General features: G+C 31.9%; 3 protein-coding genes across 4 annotated transcripts; 1 reads left to right on the forward strand and 2 right to left on the reverse strand.

Moving 5' to 3' along the window:
* Positions 1-374: 374 nt before the first annotated feature.
* Positions 375-4,898, forward strand: LOC126674607 (protein trichome birefringence-like 38). Its single transcript, XM_050369084.2, has 5 exons — positions 375-860; positions 1,037-1,208; positions 3,540-3,715; positions 3,810-3,968; positions 4,260-4,898. Exons 1-5 carry the CDS (start codon positions 559-561, stop codon positions 4,546-4,548), a joined length of 1,098 nt encoding a protein of 365 aa, XP_050225041.1. The 5' UTR covers positions 375-558; the 3' UTR covers positions 4,549-4,898.
* A 233-nt stretch (positions 4,899-5,131) lies between these two features.
* LOC126674608 (uncharacterized) lies at positions 5,132-7,542 on the reverse strand. 2 transcript variants are annotated; one of them, XR_007639576.2, is made up of 6 exons: positions 7,210-7,542; positions 7,055-7,131; positions 6,451-6,562; positions 6,175-6,351; positions 5,349-5,471; positions 5,132-5,249 (listed from the first exon to the last, which is right to left on the reverse strand). XR_007639576.2 is itself a non-coding variant. In XM_050369085.2 (5 exons), exons 1-4 carry the CDS (start codon positions 7,476-7,478, stop codon positions 6,222-6,224), a joined length of 588 nt encoding a protein of 195 aa, XP_050225042.1. In that variant the 5' UTR covers positions 7,479-7,542; the 3' UTR covers positions 5,132-5,471; positions 6,175-6,221. The 2 variants fall into 2 exon arrangements, 1 of the variants encoding a protein (XP_050225042.1); XM_050369085.2 differs by having other exon boundaries at positions 5,132-5,471.
* A 579-nt stretch (positions 7,543-8,121) lies between these two features.
* On the reverse strand, positions 8,122-12,693 carry LOC126674606 (protein CHUP1, chloroplastic). The gene is made up of 6 exons (XM_050369083.2): positions 11,282-12,693; positions 10,705-10,836; positions 10,259-10,440; positions 10,048-10,159; positions 8,466-8,600; positions 8,122-8,377 (listed from the first exon to the last, which is right to left on the reverse strand). The coding sequence occupies exons 1-6, from the start codon at positions 12,380-12,382 to the stop codon at positions 8,246-8,248; spliced, it is 1,794 nt and encodes a 597-aa protein (XP_050225040.1). The 5' UTR covers positions 12,383-12,693; the 3' UTR covers positions 8,122-8,245.
* Between the last annotated feature and the right edge of the window lie 8,767 nt (positions 12,694-21,460).

Consider the following 21,460-nt stretch of genomic DNA (forward strand, 5'->3'; position numbering starts at 1 on the left):
TTTTACTTCAGTTGAATGATTTATCCTCAAATAAACGGAAGAGTCTCTCAGTTAACGAAATTAAAACCGAGAAACCATTAAATAGACTTTTGAAATAAGAGGTATTAAACTGTTAATTAATTGTGGTACACCTCATGAATTTCAATGTAATTTGCTCAATGATAAACAAATTTTTATTTATAAATAATCTAATTTAAATGGTTAAATAATACATTTATTTCCATTAATTATAATAAAATATATTAAAGAAAGAAAATAAATTGAATTATTATCTAATTATTAACAACTATGATACCAACAAATAATTTATTTTAATGTTTATATCTATCCTAAACAATGTAGAGTATTATATAAAAGGATACAAATTCTAAAAATAAGCAGTCTTCTTGCTCTTGTTATAGTTTCACAAAACCATGTGAACCCACCTAGCTAGCTCCTGCCCCCACCACCACCACTATTTCACCACCACCACCACCACCACCTCTCCTTCACTATATATAAACATAATTTTCAACAACTCTGCTCATTCACCTCACTTCAATTCAATTCCATTCCCAAATGGCTTTTAAATTCCATCTTCTTCTTCTTCTTCCCATCATCTTCCAACTTCTGTTAACCCTGCAACTAACCAAAGCTCAACACCACTACAACAATGTCACCAGATTATTAAGAGGCAGAAAACAAGTGAGCAGCACTTGTAATTTATTCCAAGGCAAATGGGTCACTGATTCTTCTTATCCATTCTATGATTACTCAGTCTGCCCCTTCATTGACCCGGAATTTAACTGCCTTAAATATGGTCGACCCGATACTCAGTTTCTCAAATACTCCTGGCAACCCGATTCCTGCAACATTCCCAGGTATAATATTATTAATGAGTCGAAAACTAAGCGCTTCTGCAGGAAATTTGAACTTACGACCTAGCAGAATACTGTCCAGCGTTTATACCAGTTGAGCTGTAAGCTCGTTGGTAAAAGTAATGTTGTTTGTTTAAGTTTAATGGTTTTTTGCTTTGTTTTGTTTGGATGTTGTGAAGGTTTAATGGAGTGGATTTTTTGAGGAGATGGAGAGGGAAGAAGATAATGTTTGTGGGTGACTCACTGAGTTTGAACATGTGGGAATCGTTGTCCTGCATGATACATGCGTCGGTGCCAAATCCTAAGATCAGTTTTGTGAATAAAGATTCTGTGCATTCTGTGACATTTGAGGTCAGTTTTTTTTAATTATTTTAATGTTTTTTTTTCCTTTTTAGTGATCTTTGAGTTGCAAAATTGGAATTGGAAATTGAGTTCTTAATCAGTGCTATTTCTCTGTCTGTTTGCATTTTGTTTTTATTTGAATATTTTGATATGCATGGTTCAATTATTCGGTTGTTCTGCTTTTTAGAAAGGGTATTATTGCCTTTTTTTCAAATTTGTATTTTTTTTTCTGCTTTTGCCTGTTTTATTAACCACCCTTGTTTTGGCAAAATTGTTGCTTAGACAGCACTTCAGAAAAAATCTGTATCTTTTTAGTTTAGGGTATGTAAACAGGGTTTTTTAAGAACCGGACCTGATGGTTGAACCGGTCCGACCATAAATCGAAAGCTAATCCGTTGTGGTTCCTCTTTAAAGGTAGAAATGTGGCTCAAGTCAACTACTTAGAACAAACAAATAAACCTAATGAACCGATGAGCCGTTGAGCTTATGAACCTTATTGAACCATAAAAATCGATATATATATATATATATATATATATATATATATATATATATATATATATATATATATATATATATATATATATATATATATATATTTCATAACTTTTATTATAATTCATTTATTTTTTCTATAAATGAGGTCTAGTTTATATATATATATATATATTCAGAGTTTAGATATAATACATATAAGCTATGATTAAAAAAAATCAAACATTTGCGGGTGCAGTTTATTTTAAGTTTCTAATCAAACTTTTCAGAAACGGCAAGTTTAGCACATATTTCATTTTTAATTATTAGAAATTGAATTTTTTTACTTAAGATAATTCAAGTAAAAGAATTTTCCTCAGCTACTGTAATAGATAGACCCACAATCTTGAGACAATCTAGTGGCAGAGACGTTTCCTTTTTGCAGCTTGCCAATCAGAAAATCTTAAATAAATAAATAACAACTTTAAAAGCAGTGAAAGCAGGCAGCCAATTTAATAGTGTCGTTCCCTTCTTTTAATTCTATTCTATCAACACAACTAAATAATTCTTAAATTGCAAAAATAAATTTTACTTTCCATTCAAATCTAATCTTCTTTTGCTGCTTTTTAGCTGAAACTGTAATCATTTATTGGACCTCCCAATAATAAATTATTAGAATGAAGTTAATAATAACTCTATCAAAATTTAACTTCCATATCAACAACTACCCGTAGGAGTGGTTATTCGGTCAGTTAAATAAAACTAATCGATTTAATTGATTTATTTTGATTAAATTCGGCTAATTTAATTGGGTTACAATTAAAAGGTGTAAAATTTTGATTACTACTTTTTATTCATATTTAATTATTACTCTTTGTTTTTTATCGCATTAATAAGTATTAGTTAAAATTGACAATTAGATCAATTTCGTTAAATTATCGGGTTTTCTACCGAGCCGACTGTTTGATCACTCCTAACTCTTCAACATGAACATGTATGCTAAAGTCTTTATCACTGTCTCAAATAAGCTAACATGCAGATTACAACTACAGTTTATTTTTTAAACAGAGATTAGAAGAATGTACTATTAGTAGTAGGTGATGCATAGTTAAGGGAAAAAGTGTGAGTTATAGACAGTTTTATTGGACAACTGTGCCAGCCTGTGGTGTTGGATGTGCGGCTACGAGAGCCTATGAAATAAAATTTCATGCATGTTTCATAAGTATTATTAGTAGGGCTAAATGCAAATAAAATCATAAGCTTTTCGTTTTTGCGATTTCACGTATAAGTTTCATTTATTTTTTGCAATTTAAATCGCCGATTGAACATACTATCAATCAATGCTGAGGTGAACGACGTACCCATCCGACCATGCCGTTTATTTAGATTCCGGCGTTCCCCGATTGATCGGATTTTCAATCGGTGATTTGAATTATAAATAATAAAAATTATACTTTAGATTTCAAAAAAGTTCATATTGCAATTACAAGTTTAGATAACAACTTTATAATTTTAGTTGTATTTAAGCTGTATTAATATATTCTATAGCATATTAAACCATATGACTGATTATTGGAATTAATGAGTTTTATTCTTCACGTGAGTACTTAATGCAACAAGCCCCCACTTCAACAGAAACTGATCCAATTTGTGGCTCATGTCCTGTGATGCCTTTTCTGAACTGTCCTGTGATGCTTGTGAACCCTCAGATCAGACATCATAAACCAACAAGCTTGATCCTCAGTTTAAATTTAATTGTGATTAACAAGCTATAACAGCATTTCTGATTTCAGAATTTTTCGTTTTTATATTTCTATTTCCGTGTTACGTAGTTAACAAGTGGTGCTAATGGTTATGACGATGCAGGACTATGGAGTAACTGTGTCAATGTATCGGACACCATATTTAGTCGACATAGTTAGAGAAAGCGTTGGAAGAGTGTTGAGGCTGGATTCTATACAGGGAGGTAATGCATGGAAAGGGATGGATATGCTCATCTTCAATTCCTGGCACTGGTGGACTCACACCGGAAAATCTCAACCGTGAGTTTCCTTTTTCTTTCAATGCCTACCAGCTTTATATCTCACTATCGATTAAGTTCGACGAAAATAATCTCTTGTGACGGGTATGATGCAGATGGGACTATATCAGGACCGGAGACGCTTTGTACAAGGATATGAATCGGTTAGAGGCTTTTTACAGAGGGATGTCCACATGGGCTAAATGGGTTGACCTCAATGTTGATCCTACCAAAACTAAAGTTTTTTACCAAGGGATTTCTCCCACCCACTATGAGTAAGTCATATATATACTTGCATTTAAACGTGTGCAAAAATCAAACCAAACCAAATCGTCAAATTCGAAAAAAAAAACTAAGTTTTTTTACTCGGTTCGGTTTTGGATACTTAAAAATTCATTTAAGTTTGAATGCAAACCGAACAGAAATAACCAAACCGAACCAAAATATCAGCTGAACAGACTATTTCAGTTTGGTTTGATTTTTTTTTTTAAATACATTTTGGTTCATTTTGACCCGCATGGTGAATAAATTAAATATAGAACTCACAAATGTACTATGAACAACAGAGGAAGGGAGTGGAATCAACCAGCCAAGAATTGCAACGGAGAAGCAGAGCCACTTTCCGGGTCTACATATCCAGGCGGCACACCTCCAGCGGTTGCTGTGATAAACAAGGTGCTAAGTACAATAAAGAAACCAGTTTATCTACTAGACATAACAACACTCTCACAGTTAAGAAAAGACGCCCATCCGTCTACTTATGGTGACGGTTCAGGCACAGACTGTAGCCACTGGTGCCTTCCTGGATTGCCTGATACTTGGAACCAACTCTTATATGCAGCTCTTGTTATGTGAAGGTCAAGATAAAAGAATTTAGCATAGTTTTGTCATTTCTCACAATTGTATATTTTTGAAAATGCGCAAATTTGTGAATTTAATCCTGTAGGTTGATAATAAGGGAGTAGAATTCAATTGCAAAGCAATTGATCTTCTTGATCATAACTTAGATCGATGAACCATAGGGGGAGGAGCAGATTGATTTGGTGTGATTACGCGAGGAATGTAAACACTTGTTGGGGACTAAACTTAGGCTCGTTCAATTGATCATTGGATTTGTGTTAATATGTGATTGATCTTTACAAATGGTGCATTGTAATACTTTTACATTCAAGTTTAAAGGATATTTCAAAGTTTTTATTCTTAAAGCCATAGTAACATTAATTCAAAGAGCCCTATGATTGATTTATATCGTGAGCCATGAAAAATCTGGATTGCACAAACTAAAGCAAACACAATGCAAACAACTGTTCCGAATCCATTTTAAGTGCAATTTCATTTGCATCAATAGATCCCACATTCCTTAGCAATTTTAAAGAAATCAATGCACAGAAGTGGACAACTATATACACAAGTATCATGAAAGTGCATAGAGAATATGTATAGCAAATCGAAAGAAATGTATATTAGGAAAATAAGAGATAAGTTCACAGAACATACTATAAAGTGCTATTCATTGAAAGTGAAAATTCTCCAAAGTCGCCGACTTTGAAAGTTTTCTGGAAAAAAAAATTAGCCAGCTTAGATGATAATTAAGAACTAAATACTAACCTCAGAAAGCGCTGAAGAGAGAACAAGTTTTAATGAGAAACTAGTACCCAACATAAACGGCAGCATTGACTATGTAACAGTCTTCATTCTTATCTCCCATTTCCTCAACATATACACTGTTTGAGCATATCAATCCACCATCCACAACTTCAACATTTAGAATCTCTCCACTGCAATGTTAAGAGAAGCAGGAGAAAAAAAAAATCAATTGCAAAGCAATTGCTCTTCTTGATCATAATAATGGCTTTAGATTGATGAACGGATAGGGGGCGGTTATGTGAGTAATGTAAACACTCACTGAGGATTAAACTTAGGCTCGTTTGAATGATCATTGAATTTGTGTTGATATGTGATTCTTTTTACAAATGGTGCATTGTAATACTTTTGCATTCAAATTCAAAGGATATTTCAAAGTCTTTATTCTTAAATCCTACTCCATAGTAACATTAATTCAAAGAGCCCTATGATTGATTTATATCGTAAGCCATGAACAATCTCGATCACATAACTCAAGGAAACACAAGCAAAATGTGTTTGATAAAAAAACTTCCAATGCAAACAACTGTCAGAATCCATTTTTAAGTGCAATCTCATTTACATCAATAGATTCCGCATTCCTCTTTAGCAATTTTAAAGAAATCAATGGACAAATATATACACGTAACACAAGTATTTTGAAAGTGCGTAGAAAACATCTGTAGCAAATCGAGAGAAATATATGTTTGGAAAATAAGAGAGATTAATTCACAGAACATACTACAAACCGCTATTCATTGAAAGTGAAAACTCACTTAAGTCATGAGTCTGGAAAGTTTTCAGAAAAAAGAAAAGATAATTTACAGCAAGCTTAGATGAAAAGAACCAAAAACTAACCTCAAAAAGCACAGAAGAGAGAACAAGGATTAATGGGATATGGGAAACTAATAGCCAACGTAAACGGCAGCGTTGACTATGTAACAGTCTTCATTCTTATCTCCCATTTCCTCAACATATACACCGCTTGAGCATATTAATCCACCATCCACAACTTCAACATTTAAAATCTCTCCACTACAATGTTAAGAGAAGCAAGAGAGATTTTAAGTATAAGTTTCGCACATCAAGTCCAAATCAAGAATAATTGAAAGAAACTCCAGTGATAATGCTTACTAAGGAAAGACGGACTTGACCCTTTCAATATCCAAGGATGACTGGAGAGAATGTGGAACTCCTAATTTGATTTGAAGTTTCATTTCGCCAAATGAAACACCTGGTATGGACCCTGTGTCAAGTTCACTTTGTTATAGCGAGTCAAGTAACTGTCAAGACATACGCATGAAATGCAAATGAACCCCCTAATCGAGAATGATATAGTTCCGCTGTGGTTACTTCAGGACTCGGAATTACAACATAAGTCTGGATATCTAAGGAACGTAACAAAGTTAAAACTTATGGCAAGTAAAATATCGAAAAATGAAAAAGCTCTGATGGCAAAAAAAAGAGTATATAACTTCATGCCCTAGAACATTTTCAAAACCATTATGCTTAGCCTAAGTACCATTCATTCAATTAACATTTTCCATTTCGGAAATATGTCAAAAACTAGCGTTTCAGACGCGAAACTTCATTTTTAACATAGAAACCTTAAAATAAAACCGTTTCACCATATGTCCGTATCCCAATGTCCCGTTTTGCCATATCCGTATCCTTACTACATACTAGTACCTAACTAAAATTAACCAGAAACATACAAATGAAAATAAATGATATATACCTCTACGAAATGCAGGGATAGAATTGGAAGAAATGGCATCTTTGCAAGCCCTCATAGCCGCAGCTGTAATATTTTGCCTAAAACAGATAATTTAATTGGCATCAATGAAATTCACCAAAAAGATGATTAAAAAAGAATATGAACTAACAACGTACCCGTGTTGATCATAACCAACACCCATCTCCACAAACAAGAGCTTCATGGGTCCAGAATTATCAGCTGAAGCTTCAACTTTCTCGGGTTCCATGGCGATTGGTTTTGTAATTGCTTTGATTTTTAGGTGGCGTGAAAATCGAGGTGGCTGTTGAGGGGATGAATTTGGGTTTGTTGAAGATGATTGATAAAGTTTAGGAATGCCCAGATTTGGAAAGTGATGCTCAGTAATGGAAGTGTGTAGTGGCAATTTTGTGAAGGACGCAGCCATGTTGTTTGGCAGCTAGAGTAAGCAGATTCTAGTCAGCTCTTTTCCTTTAGAACGGTACTTTTTTTTGGGCGACTAATTAAATTTAAGTATCTTCCTCATTAATTAATTATAATCAAAGTTTTTAATTATTTTCATTAAAAAAATTATCTTTATTAGTATATTTTAATTTCTAATCTTTGGCGTGCTTCTTTGGAATAGCCTAATAAGAACTGTGCTATATTTGGTAAGTGTACTAACCCTGCTGATAAACTGATGGAATCAGCTCTTAAATTTGAACTTTTAAGTATGTGGGGGAGTTTTGTTCTGCCGGCAGCTTCGGGAGATATTCATGTTTGGCGTATGCGCAGCTGAGGAATTAAACCCCGGGCGTCGTTTTCGAGATTATGCCCTCCTTGTTGAGAGGGCTAAAAGGTTGCTGCTGCGACGGATAACATATGGATTCTCCAAGAAGAGTGGTATACGTATACTACATCAATGTGGACGCTATATTTGATAACAGAATAACGGGTTTTAGCACATGCTATTCTGGAATAGGATTGTTCAAGCAGCAGAATAAAGAAAGTATGACAGGATGATGGAGGTTAGTGAGGGGGGAAGCTAGTGCTATCAGGAACGGTATCGTAACTCATTTGAAAGGCAACAGTAAGAGAAAAGAATGGATTAATGAATAAATCCTCATAGGCCGCGGGAATTGTATTAACAAACATAGTATTCTATCTTTACAACAAAAAAAAGGGCATCAGTTCTGAAGCTGAGTTTGCTACAGATTAACAAGGTGTGGTAGACCTGCATACTAATTTCTGTTGCTGCTGGTTTTGGCATTGTATATGGCATGATCGCGCTTTATCTCTTAGCTCTTGGAACGCTCTCATTGTCTCCACGTCAAATCCTCCGGCAAACTGATTACAAAATTGTATTTATAAATTAGCTTCAAAATTATCACAACTTTTTCTACCGTAAATGACCAGAAAACGAGTTGGTTCTCACCTGGTGTACTCGGAAGGCAAATCGAACACCTTGTACTATCAACTCTTCTTCTTCAGGTCCGCCACCGACACTTTCGAGCTCGGCAGATACTCTTTTCATATACTTCATTGCTAGTTTTCCAGAACACAACTTTATCTGCAGCCATAAGCACGTACGACAACAACACTTTAGCTTTCGACACAAACCACCCATCATCCAACAATACGTTCTCACAAAATTTCAACTCTAATACATAAAATGATATCTAAAATATTTTTTAAACCAAACCAAACTAGTTGATCGGTTGATTTTTTGATTCGGTTCGGTTTGTAATGGAGAATCTTCACTTAAAGTTAAAAAAGATGTAGACAAGGCAATACAAAATTATAGATCTGGGAATTCACATGTGAACAAGCAGGCGTGGGCATAGAAATTTAGGCATTACTTAACCTGCCTTTTGTTTTCTAGCAACCACTATTCTTTCTAGAGTAAAATATAGTGGATTGTCTCCAAAGCAAAATTTTAGTTGGCCTACCCATGCAAGATTTACAAGACCCAAAACCAAGAAATGGGACCATTTTTATGTTAATATATCTCTAGGTTATGACAAAGTGGGATTACACTTTACATCAAAATGTCAACACATGAAACAAATATTGTCCATTTTCGTGATTACCCAACAGCTAGTATCTGTTGCCGTGTTTTATAAGAACTGAACCAGACTAACTGGGAACCAAAGGTCAGTCCGGTTGGATTCATACGGTTAAACCACTTTGAATCAGAAGCACTGCAAAAATAAAAATCATTGATTTTGTTTAACTGTAAAAGAATGTATGCTTGTTTCTAACCCAGGTAGCACGGAAACGGAAACGGAAAACGGGAACGATACGAAACGGACACGGGAAAACGAAAGTTTTTCAAAATGAAGGACACGAAACGTGGGGGAAACGTGCAAATAAAAAAAATATAGGGATATATTTTTAAAAATATTATCTAAATATTTATGATAATTAATTCATTTTAATATACTAAATATTTAAAATTTTATAAATATATAAAAAAATATAATATAATTCAACACAAATAAGTATATTTGATGTATTGTGGGTAATGCGAATGTAAAATTATGTGTAACTAGTTAGACTTTTTTATTTGTGGGTAATAATTTTAATATTTTTTATATTTTTTTTAATTTTTATTATTTACAGAAACGGCCCAAAATGGGTGTCCAAGAGTTTCCAGTTTCCGAAACGGGAAACGCAACTTTGTCGAAGTTTCCGTGCTTCTTAGTTCTAACTAAAGTAGAGTGTGATTCATTTGCTAATTTTTAATCCATTTCAATTCTTTTCTAAAATTTTAGAAATACGGTTCAACCTCGTAACTCAAAGAAACTGCAAGAATCGGAAATTATTGAACCGGTTTAAGTTTAAAAACTGCATTTTTAATCTTTTTCGATTCTTCTCTTATTCAAAAAATACGGTTCAACCTCTTGTAACTTTAAAAAAACTTCAAGAATCAAAATTATTGAACCGATTTTGAGTAAAAACTGTTTGCTGCTTGATTAACTAATTAGATTGCAAAAGGTTGGAACAAGTGACATTACCTGGCTTACAATTCCTGTGTCAAGCATCCAATCTATCGGAATTTGAAATCCCCTGTATTTGTTTATAGCGGATTCTCGCATTCTTGATAGATTATAAACACCATGCTCTAATCTGTAATAATCATACAAATCACTAGATTAAGTATCTGTTGCACACGTAGAACACACATTTCAAAATCACAAATTATATAGTACTAATTGAAAATAGTACTTTTCAAGCAGAGTCTGCATTTTCTTGAGAGCAGCACTACATGGCTGTCGGACATTGTCTCGAAATGATGAGGCTTCCGATTCTAACTTCTTGAGATCACAATAGCTAAATGCAGCTTCTCGTAAAGCATCCGCCTTCTGCTCCGGCCAATCGAAGTGCTTAAGCACGGCTCTTTCATCCACCTGAACAAAACCAATTCGTTCAATATTACACGGCTGATCTCATCTCTAAAATGATTAACTATTCGTTGCATAAAATAGAAACATTTAAAATAAAAACGCTGCGAAATGACATTTTCTACAAAATTAGATTAAAACATAGTTTAAGATGTATTTTTGCAAACGAAAAATGAAATACTGAAATGTAATACTCGGATAAGTTTCTAAGCGACATAGCTGATTAAGAATAAATAGTATATAAATTAAGAACAATTCAAGTTGTCATACCAGATAAGATAACTCATCGTCGAGCCATTTAACAAACGGTACCACATCTTCGATATCCGTAAAGACACCATCCTCTATTTCTTTGATCAAATATCTTATAAAATCACCTTGAGTTTCCACATCTGTTTTTATCTGTAAAAACATAAACAATTTAGCACATTTTGATTATTAACTAATTAGAAAATTAAACAAAGAGATTAAAAAATTACTAACAATTAAAACTATTTTACAGCATCAGTTAATTAGATAAATAAACAAAAATTAACCTCGAGCCCTGAAAGAACACTATACACTATCCAATTTGGTTCAAATTGAACACAATTTACGCCTTCTTTAAAGTTTAAAGTAATATTTTAATTTAAAGGGCCAATATCGAATCCAGACACTGTCTTATCTTACAAGAAACAATAAAATCCAAAACTAAAAAGGAGTGTCTGTAGGGGCAGCGTTAAAGCCGCTAGACTTGTCACCTATCAACTCATCACTACAAGAACAAAAAACAACGACAGTGGCAAATTCCGTAAATATAACTAAAAATAAACACTTGAAAAAAAATTAACCGCTGACCGGAACTTACCGCTAACAAATGCGCCGATCTGTTCTCAATTTCTCCTATCATATCACGAGCATTGTTGTTTGCCGGTAAAGCATCCGAGCCTCCGGCACCGGAGTCCCTCCGTGAGTCTCTCCGCATTAACGAGTGGTAAAACTCTACGACCTCCGGCACTCTCCTCACCTTCGTTGCTACTAATCTTGTTCCCTTCAGCGGAGGAGGCGGCGGCGGAGGCACAGGAGCAGTCTTCTTTACCACTGCCGCTGGCCGTGGAGGAGGTGGAGGTGGAGGAGGAGCTGAAACGGATTGATCAGAAGTACAACTAACTGAAGTTGAAGAGGAAACGGAGTTTAACGATGATGACCGTTTAGGAGGTGGTTTAGGAACCCTAGGGACTCGGGATCTTAACAGAGTTGACTCAGTGAGTTCCTCCGAGTTAGACCGTGAATGACTCGGTTTCTCTACAACAATCTCCGCCTCTTTATTTAAACTTACAGAAGAATTTACATTAATGTCTGAATTATTACCACATTTCACCGTTTTTTTCAAATTTTTAATTAAACTAGACTTTGTAGTAACCTCCATTAAACCTTGAAACCTCTGCGAAGACGAAACTAAAAACTCTTCATGTTCTCTATCCGACGCCGTTTTCTTCATCTCCAAAATCTCATCCTCCAATGCCTTAATTTTCCTCTCATTTTCTCGTTTCTCTTCGTCAAATTTCACTCTCAGCCTCTCATTCTCACTCTCTAAACTCTCCACTCGTCTCGCCGCCGCTTCCACCTCCGCATTTTTCGCCAATATCTCGTTCTCCAGTACCGGAACAATGGCGGCGCTTTCTTTCAACAACTTAAACTCAAGCAGCTCAGTTTTTAACCTAGACTCTCTGTCACGAAGCACTTCAACGAGCTTTAAGAGCTCCGTAACATCAGGAGGACGTGGCTGCACTTGAGCGGAGGAGCGTGGGAAGTAAACGCCAAATGACCGTGAAAACACCGCTTTTTGAGAGGACACCTTGCCGCTATTCGGTGACGGAACCGGCGGTTTCGGCGGAGTCGTTATGGTTTTGGTATTTGCCGGCGATTTTTGTAAGCCCATTGCTATTCTTACTTTACCTGCTACCATAGTGATTAATTTTTGTTAGGTTGGGCTTATAATAATTTTTGAAGTGATGATAAGTAGAGATGAAGTGAAGTGAAGCATGTACAAAAATGTCGTTGTCTGTAATGTGGTGTATGAGAGTTGGAGTTAGTGTAAGAATTAAGGGAGATAAAGGGAAAAGGATAAAGAAAAAAGGCAAAGGAAAAATTTGAGTTTGAGAGTGTAAGGGAGGGAACTGAACTGAGTTGAGGAAAAACAGTGAGTCATTGTCTAAATTAAACCAAACTGAACGGAGTAATTAAACGAAAAAATGAACTGAACAGAAAGGGCAGGGCACGAGAATCTATGAACGGTCTTCTTTTCATTGGATCCAGTTTGAAAATTGACAAAGGATTAATAAAGAATAACTAATTACTACTCCCTCCGGTCCCGTAAAGATAGAAAAAACACCCATTTTATAAGAATTAAGAAAATAGTTATTTATAGGTAACTTGTGATAATTTGTCTAAATTATCCTTTGTAATCAATTAGTTATGTACATTTTCCAAATTCACTTTACTAATTATAGCACTTATAACTCATTTATTTATCTTTTCAAAATATGCATTTAATGTTTTATGATAATCATGTAGGGGTATTTTGATAATTTTTGATTTAACTAATTCCACTTTTTCTATTTTTATGGGACAAAAAAAGGTGGTACTTTTTCTATCTTTACAGGACGGAGGGAGTAGTATTTAAGAGTATAAATTATTTTAATCTTCTTACAATTTTTTTTTTGATAATTGGGGAAGGAAAACGCTTATGGGAAGATTTGAACCCACGACTTTGGTATTTACTGCTCAAAACTTATACCATTTGAGCTCGTTGGTTTAATCTTCTTACAATGGCTTAATTACTTAAAAACCATCCATCTTGAACTTTTTTTTTCGTTTATACCATGATCTAGGAAAAAATTCATTTATACCCTGACGTATGTGTTTATGTTTCATCTCTACCCCGAGACACTAAATTAACCTCTTTTCATTTAAAAAAAAGTTTAAAATGATCCTTCATTTAGAGAAAAATTCATTTATAATTAAATTTTAATTAGCTTAGGTTAAAAATGAAGAACTATTTTAAATTTTTTTCTTAATAAAAAGAGATTAATTTAGTGTCTCGGGGTAGAGGTGAAACATAAATACATATGTCAGGATATAAATGAATTTTTTCCTAGGTCATGGTATAAACGAAAAAGAAGTTCAAAGTGGGTGGTTTTTAAGTAATTAAACTCTTACAATAGTTGAATCTTAAAAAAGTAAATATGTTGAATGTTTTGAATTAATATTTTATGATTCCCAACAATTATTACATTGTATTATTACACTATAGGTATTTTGTATGTCTGATTCTAATTAAAATGATTGTCTTTGCATATAGTATCATTTAACAAAAAATTAAAAAATATTTTATATTCTCATATTATATTAAAAGAATTTTATATTTTTAATTTTTCAAAAGCCTTAACTACACTTAGAAAGTAAAACTTTCCAAAAATTAGTACTCTTTTTATTTTTTTTTACTGTCCATTTAACTAAAATTATAAATTATTAAAAAATATTTTATATGTTTTAAATTATAAATATAAAAATTAATATAGGCCTGCTATATAATCCATTAGTTAATAAATCTTTGATTCATTATATGAATAAATTTAGCTTTGTAAATTGAATCATACATTTAGAATAGTGATTTAATAGGAAAACAATATAGAAGACACTTTCTCATGTCCGTAATATTTGTTGCTTTTGAAAAAAAAAATAGTTAATAATATTTGTCATTTAAATTATAAGCGAGCATTTATTATTATTTTTCAAATTTATCTTTATTAATATATAATTTAGTGAGATTAAGAAGAGTAATCAAACATAATATAGTAATAATTAATATGGACAAATTTGTAAAAATGTATCTAAATTTAGACGCATTTATTATCATTAGTTTAAAGTGATAATGTAGACCAAATTGATAAATTAAATATTTAAAAATGCTAAAGTATAAATATTATGGACAAACATATTTGTCTATATGAACAATTAAAAAAAATTGTTTATTTAGTTTATTTTTTATATTTACAAATATACGATAATAGTTTAGTCTTATAAAATAACATAAGAATCGTATATATTCATTTTTCTTCCTCAATTTGGCATACTATATTATTAATTAAGAATAAATTTATAATTATGGATAATAACACTCACAAGCTGGTTAATTTGACTCATTCTTTTTGTCAAGATTACAATTATAACAGGAGCAATCAGGGGCTGAGGTATCAATAAATCAACGTATCATTTGTAACTCTAGAGGTAAAATGAGGCAAACGCTTATTTTGTAGATACTTTTGTTTAATATATCAAGGCCAAATGTCGTAAAAAAACTAAACCTTTCATAAATATTTCACAAAAGTCCTGACTTTTTAATTTTGTCGATTTTGGCCAAAAACAAATTATTTGGTTTCAATTGTAGCCAACTCTCAATTTGATTTCAATTTGCCTATGTGACGCCTATGTGGCATGTCAAATATTGAAAGGTCAGGAATTTTGTGAAACCAAATAATTCATTTTTGGCCAAAATCGATAAAATTGAAAGGTCAGGACTTTTGTGAAACCAAATAATCAGTTTTTGGCCAAAATCGACAAAATTAAAAGGTCAGGACTTTTGTGAAATTTTTGTGAAAGGTTTGGCCTTTTTATAACATTTGGCCATATATCAATGATGGGGGTGTTCTTAAAGAAAACTATAACTTGAGCTTTTATTTTTTTATGTTAAGTTGAAGAGGTAAAATAAATTTTTTATTGATTGTTGTCATAATATATACAAAAATTTATTCTTTTATTTGGTTCATTTTGTATATCCTACAAAATGGAGTCTAGTTTGTAGTGATTAAGAATAGAAAAACTAGAAAGCGGGAACAATTAATAGTCGCACAAATTCAACATTCAAAAATAAAAATTATTAATAATGATTAAATTAAACATAAATCAAGTCGTGGTTTCAAATCATATTCAATGTAGCCGTTTTAAATTTGTGGCTAAAATTTTACCTCTTATAAAACGAAAAATTCCTAAGTAAACTTAGTTTACCACGTTATCTGTGGCTAACCTATCATATTATGAAATGTCATTACAATAGTGGTACTATCGTAATATTACAATTCAAATGTGTAAAAAATAAAAAATAAAGATTGATCTATTTAAAAATTTCTCCTCACAAAAGACTTATATAACTCGATTGAGAATTATATAAAAAGCTTAAAAGTGTCATCACACAATTAGAATCAGTTTAAAACATCTTACAATTAAACTAAACAAAAAAATTTAATTTATCTTCAAATTATTTAAATTAGACAGTAATTGTTATTTGAACAAAAGGTCAACGCGCCATTTGAACTTGTAATACGAGGTTATTAAACCTAATTTATATTTATTTGAGTAACTAATCCAAAACTCTTTATTTTTAGGTAAAATTATCCCATAATTGTATTTTTAAAATGCGCAAAATAAAAATCGGAAGTGAAGGATGTAAAAAAAAATTAGAAAATTCTCTAATTGATACGATAAAATTATCCTAAATTTATTTTTTCTAATAAAAATACAAATTATCAAAAAATTTGACCCAAAAATAAAAACTTTTGAAGTTAATTATTTATAAAATACAAATCGGAGCTAAATAACACCGTATCACAAATTTAGAGATGTGTTGACCTTTTATCGTTATTTATACATGTCCAGTTGGTGTTATAACAGTAATTTGCTATATTCTCATGAATAGAAGTAGTCTTAAATCTTAACAATGCCTTTAAGATTTTCGTCGTCTTACTCATTCAATTCGAAAGTAAACCTGTTAATTCTGATGTAAATGGGTTTGCGTCATAGACGTGTCAACCCGTTTATAACACGATTAATTTCGGGTCTAAATGAGTTATACACGCCTAACCCGTTTAAATCCGTTTAAACACGATTAACTATTTTTAATTAAATATTATTTATTTTTATAATTGAAATGTTATTAAATTTTTAATTTTAATTAAATTTTTTATATTATATATAATTAAAATAGTATTTATCTCAAAATATAGTAATAATTCTTTTAGTATTATATTAAATAAATTAAAAAAAGTAGTTAAATAATTAAACGGGTTTAAGTGTATCGTTTTAAACGGGTTGATCCATAACACGTTTAAATAAACGTGTTTATACGTGTCGTGTCGTGTAACCCGTATAATATCTGTGTCGTGTTTGAATTTTGTATATCAAACCCGATTAATAATCGTGTCGTGTTCGTGTTTAACCTAATCGTGTTCGTGTCTAAACGGGTTTGACCCGTTGACACGAATTGCCAGGTCCATCTGAAAGTACCATATATATATATCAAAGTACCATTCTTTTGGGAGGCGGGCCGGGACTAGAGTCGCCGGACTGCTGCTAATAATAGCACGGACGACTGATTGATTGATTGAGTGGCGCGTGAGATATATGCGCGTAAGAATTATGTGGAGAATCAGTTTTTAAAGCTACTGAGCTGATGGGGAATAGTAACAAGAGTGCAACCAAACTGATTCTGCCAACTGCCAACAGTCAAAATAAATTCATAAATTAGAAACCCCATTCTAACGGTCGGCTTTAAAAGAAGTCCACTTCTATATGTCATTTTAGGGATAAGATCCAAATTGGCCCCTCAACTTTTATATTTGAAATTTCATACTTTGTATTCCCAATTGCAACTCGATTAAATAGGCTAAATTGAGCCAAAATTTTAATAAACACTGAAAGGTGTGTTGGATAACAAAATCACACTACTTGAAAACAGTCAAGATCCAAATATAAGTATCATTATAAATGTTAAGGAAAATGAAAATGGTTAAAAGTATTAACTTTTACATTTTTGTTAATGTTATAGAAAGACAATTTTAATAATAACACACATAAAATCTAATTTTATTTCTATGGAACTGATAAAACACGATGAATCACGAAATAATTGAATTAGCAATTTTATAGCAATTCTTTTTAATTATCTATAGTTTGCTTAAATATATAATTATGCTATTAATAGTATCTTAATTTCTTTGTTAAGTGATTGTATTTGTTTTTTTATTGATACATAATGTGTATTGCAAACGTCGAGAATTCGATTTATTCTTGTTGCAAAAGTTGAGGGTTCAGTTTGGACCATTATAAACACATCAGTGTCTTATTTTTAAGTTAAGTTTTAACTAGAAACAAAAGTAATGAGTTCAATCTGAATTTTTTATAAAGATCCAGGGTCCAATTTGAACTATATCTCTATCATTTTATTCAGAGACAGATCTAGGAAGAGTGTATGGTAGCCTGGTAGGCAATTGCATAATTTTGAGTCCCTTTTAAAGAATGTGAATATAGAATTGACAAATATAATTTTTCCATCTTAAAATATATAGTTTGTCCACCTTAAAATTTATATTTTGTCAATTTTGTTCATTTTATAAACCTCCAATACAATTTTGTCCACTTAAGAAAAAATTATAAATCCACCACTGATTATATTCTTCCGAATTTTGACTTAAGAAAACGTTTGACTTTTTCTTAAATAAAATAAGTAATTGGCTATGATTAAAATTCATTTATTAAAATTAGCACAGATTGATGTTTTTGATAAGTTGTGATATAAATAAAATATCTAAAAACTGAAATATTTCTAGGTGATTAAGCCTTTTGTGAATGGTTGCAATTCACTTTCGTTGTCTATCTAGTAGCTGAATAAGAATAAGAGCACAACGCAAAGGTTGTGCCACGTTATTCGTGTAACGAACCAATAAAACGTTTGTAATATTAGGATATTTAATAATAAAAAATAAACAATAACTGAATATCCCACTACCGCAAATGTTTGTCGACATATTATAAAAATGAAGTGGCACAACCATACGTTATGTGAATCGATGCTCGCTGAATATCGGGGTTATCACATGGTAAGAGAAGCAAAATGTGGGAAAAATTCCTGGAGGCAAGGAAGAGAACATGAATGAAATAAATAGAGAAGGGAGCGGTAGTACTGTGAAAACAAAGCATGAAAGGAATGGAACAAGAGGTGAGCTTAAATGTGGAAATTAATGGATGTGTGTGTGGTCCTTTTACTAAATTATATATACTAACCCTAATAATTGATCATAGCCAACGAAGCATCACTTATTGTATGCACTATTCTTTCCCTTTCATTTGGACAATTCTCCATTTCACTGGTAATTGTGATGCCTAAGTTGTGACATGATAATATTCAGATTATGACCCTTGTTTCTTCTTGCTTATGAATTTGGATCATACTAACAATCAAATTTCACTTTACTTTTCTCTACATCCTTTTCACAATGATTTGATCAAGTGTTTAAGTGATTTTAAAGTGTCATTAGGTTGATTGTTGGAAAATTTTCATCAAAAATATCTGAACTTTCTTCTCCTTTTCAGTGCATCACCTAAATTTAATTTTGTGATTTAAAATATATTTCTTGACAATTTTTCTAGTTAAAATGAGTTTATTTAGCATTAATGTGAACGTAATACACCAGACATATGATTTTTTTAATCCTACTACAACCATAAAATACAATGTGATTCCACGTGGCGCCACATTCGACATGACACATGTATAATGTAACGCCTCATAGAACCATCATTTGCCTCTAAAATGCATCCATATAAAGTCCGATGTGGCACCCTGTGAAACCATCATATGATATATGCTTTAACATAACTAAACCATATAAATTTATTTTAAATATTTCATGAATTTAAATTTTATAGGAATCAAAATCAAAAAAGGAAGTTTCCAATATTGATGGCAATTTTGTTAACAAAAGGTATTTTATGGTTATAATTCTAATTCGGATTTCATGTAAATTGAAATTTAGATTCACCATTAGGACAAATTGAACTTTAGTTTCACAAATTAATTTTGAGTAAATTTAGATTTTTTTTTATGAATAAAACTTGATTCGTAAATTAATCTCTAAACTATACCATTTTATTTTATAACACCTTTTAGTTATATATTTTTATTATCACACATCTAGATTTTTGTTTTTTTAACAATTTAACTTTTCAAATAGGTAAAATTATGTGTTAAGCCATAGGAAAATAATATAGTTAAGAAGTGCTACAGAATAAAGTGGATAACTTTTGGGTTAGAAGTGAAGTAATTAATTGTTAAGAGGTTAAATTGACATAAAATGAAAATTTAGATGTACATAGATAAATTTTATTGTTAAAGGGCGCAATAGAATACGATGATATCGTTTAAAAGATAAAACATGCATTACAATTACATGAGCATGCATTGTAAAAATTATTTTACAGTTGCGTTTTGCAAGCCTTATATTTCCGGAAATTTCTAAAGTTTTTTAACTTCGATAAATTCTATTATTTAATAATACTTCTATATGTTCTTAATATGTAATTAAAAGTTTAATTTTTTTTATAGAATGCATTTATTTGAAATCACATTAATGCCAGTAAAAAGAAATTACAAACATAGAACATAAATACAAAGTATATAAATTCTTAGGTAACTCAAAGCAAACACCCCATATATACTTTAATGCAGGAAAGGCTTGAGGGAGTTGGTAAAATGGTAGGGTCTTGAACAAGTATAAAACCTAAATGGGAGTCAAATAATTGATCATTAATTCTCAATTTTTTTTAAAAATATTTAAAATCAGGACAATGTATAAGGTATGTTAGATTAGCCCCAACCTGAAGAACAGCAGCAAGAAGAGTACAAAAGAGAAGAGTCAGTATACTTTTTCACAAATCTAGTAAATGTTTTGTCTGCTTTATGGACAGATTATAGAGATATATATATAGATGTGCCCAAACCTTTCTTGTGCAATTTGATTCTCTAGCCAGCGACTATTCAAATCTATTGCTCTCTAAATAATGTAATGGACGGGTACATAATAATCAATTAAATTTTGTCTCACAGTGGGTATATTTGGTTGTTGGCTCTCGAGTTTTTCCCGTTACACTGTAACTTAACTAGCAACACCTTTTTTTTGAAACTCCATTTTTTTCAAAATTGATAAGGTTTCGACTATCAAAGTCTCAATTGTTAGATGTTAATTGTATAGGTGGACTTTCAAGATGCACTTGTAGACGTCTCAACGCTTAACTATCAAGGCTAAGCCATAACTAGCAAAGTCTGATTTGGCTAGGCGAATTAGATGATTCCGAATTAAAAATCAAAGAAAGATCACTGTTCAAGGGCTGATTCGACTAGGCAAATTCGATATCATCCCGAATAAAAGGTTTGAGAAATAATTCACGAGTTGGAATCAAATTCTAAATGAAGTTAAGTTAAGTGGTGGAGCCACTTATGGGGCGGGCGCACGGTTGAAGTTGGATGGAGATGTAAATTTTTTACAAAAAAATTTCTGATTCTGAATCCCGCTTTGGCGCGTATGAAAAAATCACCGATTAGAACTTTTTCCCCTTACAATTCATCTCCCTAATTAAATTTTCTGACTACGCCACTGGTTGGACTGGTTTGGTTAAGCGGAACAAGATGCCTCTAGGAGTCGGCGTTGAATTTTAAATGTATTTGAGCGGTTCAAATGGAAGAATATTAAATTTAAAGGAGAGACCGTTGAATATCAAATGTGATGCAAATTCTACACTGAAAAATCTAATATAATAGAATGAAAAACATATGAATTTTAAAAAACTGAATAATCTATTTGGATTGTATATACTATTTTTTTCATAATTGAGGAGGGGAAATGCTTGGGGAGGAATAAAACTCACAACCTAGCAATTTGCTGCCCAGTGCTTATACCATTTGAGTTGTATATAATATTTATATATGTAGTAGTTTTATTTCTGTGCTCATAATTGGATTAGCCTATATAATACTTATTCTGGTTCCTACATGAGTAATCAAAAAAGAAAAAAAAAACTCATCTTCTTTTATTTATCGTTTAGGAGTCATGTAAACAGATTTTAGGAAAGTGATTCAGATAGCTCAGTTGGTTAGAGCAAAATACTGAAATTTTTTGTGTCAAGGTACAAATCCACTACTAAGCAGGCAAAG

The sequence above is a fragment of the Mercurialis annua genome, linkage group LG3 (genome assembly GCF_937616625.2).
Source record: "Mercurialis annua linkage group LG3, ddMerAnnu1.2, whole genome shotgun sequence".
In the NCBI taxonomy this organism is placed as follows: domain Eukaryota; kingdom Viridiplantae; phylum Streptophyta; class Magnoliopsida; order Malpighiales; family Euphorbiaceae; genus Mercurialis; species Mercurialis annua.

Coding starts and splice junctions, on each gene's coding strand:
- LOC126674606 (XM_050369083.2), bottom strand. CDS start 12,382: ATGGTAGCAGGTAAAGTAAGAATAGCAATGGGCTTACAAAAATCGCCG. Junction 10,160..10,258: donor ATGCAGACTCTGCTTGAAAA/GTACTATTTTCA, acceptor TGATTATTACAG/ATTAGAGCATGGTGTTTATA. Junction 8,601..10,047: donor ACACAGGAATTGTAAGCCAG/GTAATGTCACTT, acceptor TTATGGCTGCAG/ATAAAGTTGTGTTCTGGAAA.
- LOC126674607 (XM_050369084.2), top strand. CDS start 559: ATGGCTTTTAAATTCCATCTTCTTCTTCTTCTTCCCATCATCTTCCAA. Junction 861..1,036: donor GATTCCTGCAACATTCCCAG/GTATAATATTAT, acceptor GATGTTGTGAAG/GTTTAATGGAGTGGATTTTT. Junction 3,969..4,259: donor ATTTCTCCCACCCACTATGA/GTAAGTCATATA, acceptor TATGAACAACAG/AGGAAGGGAGTGGAATCAAC.
- LOC126674608 (XM_050369085.2), bottom strand. CDS start 7,478: ATGGCTGCGTCCTTCACAAAATTGCCACTACACACTTCCATTACTGAG. Junction 6,563..7,054: donor TATCCCTGCATTTCGTAGAG/GTATATATCATT, acceptor AACTTGACACAG/GGTCCATACCAGGTGTTTCA. Junction 6,352..6,450: donor GTCAAGTCCGTCTTTCCTTA/GTAAGCATTATC, acceptor TTAACATTGTAG/TGGAGAGATTTTAAATGTTG.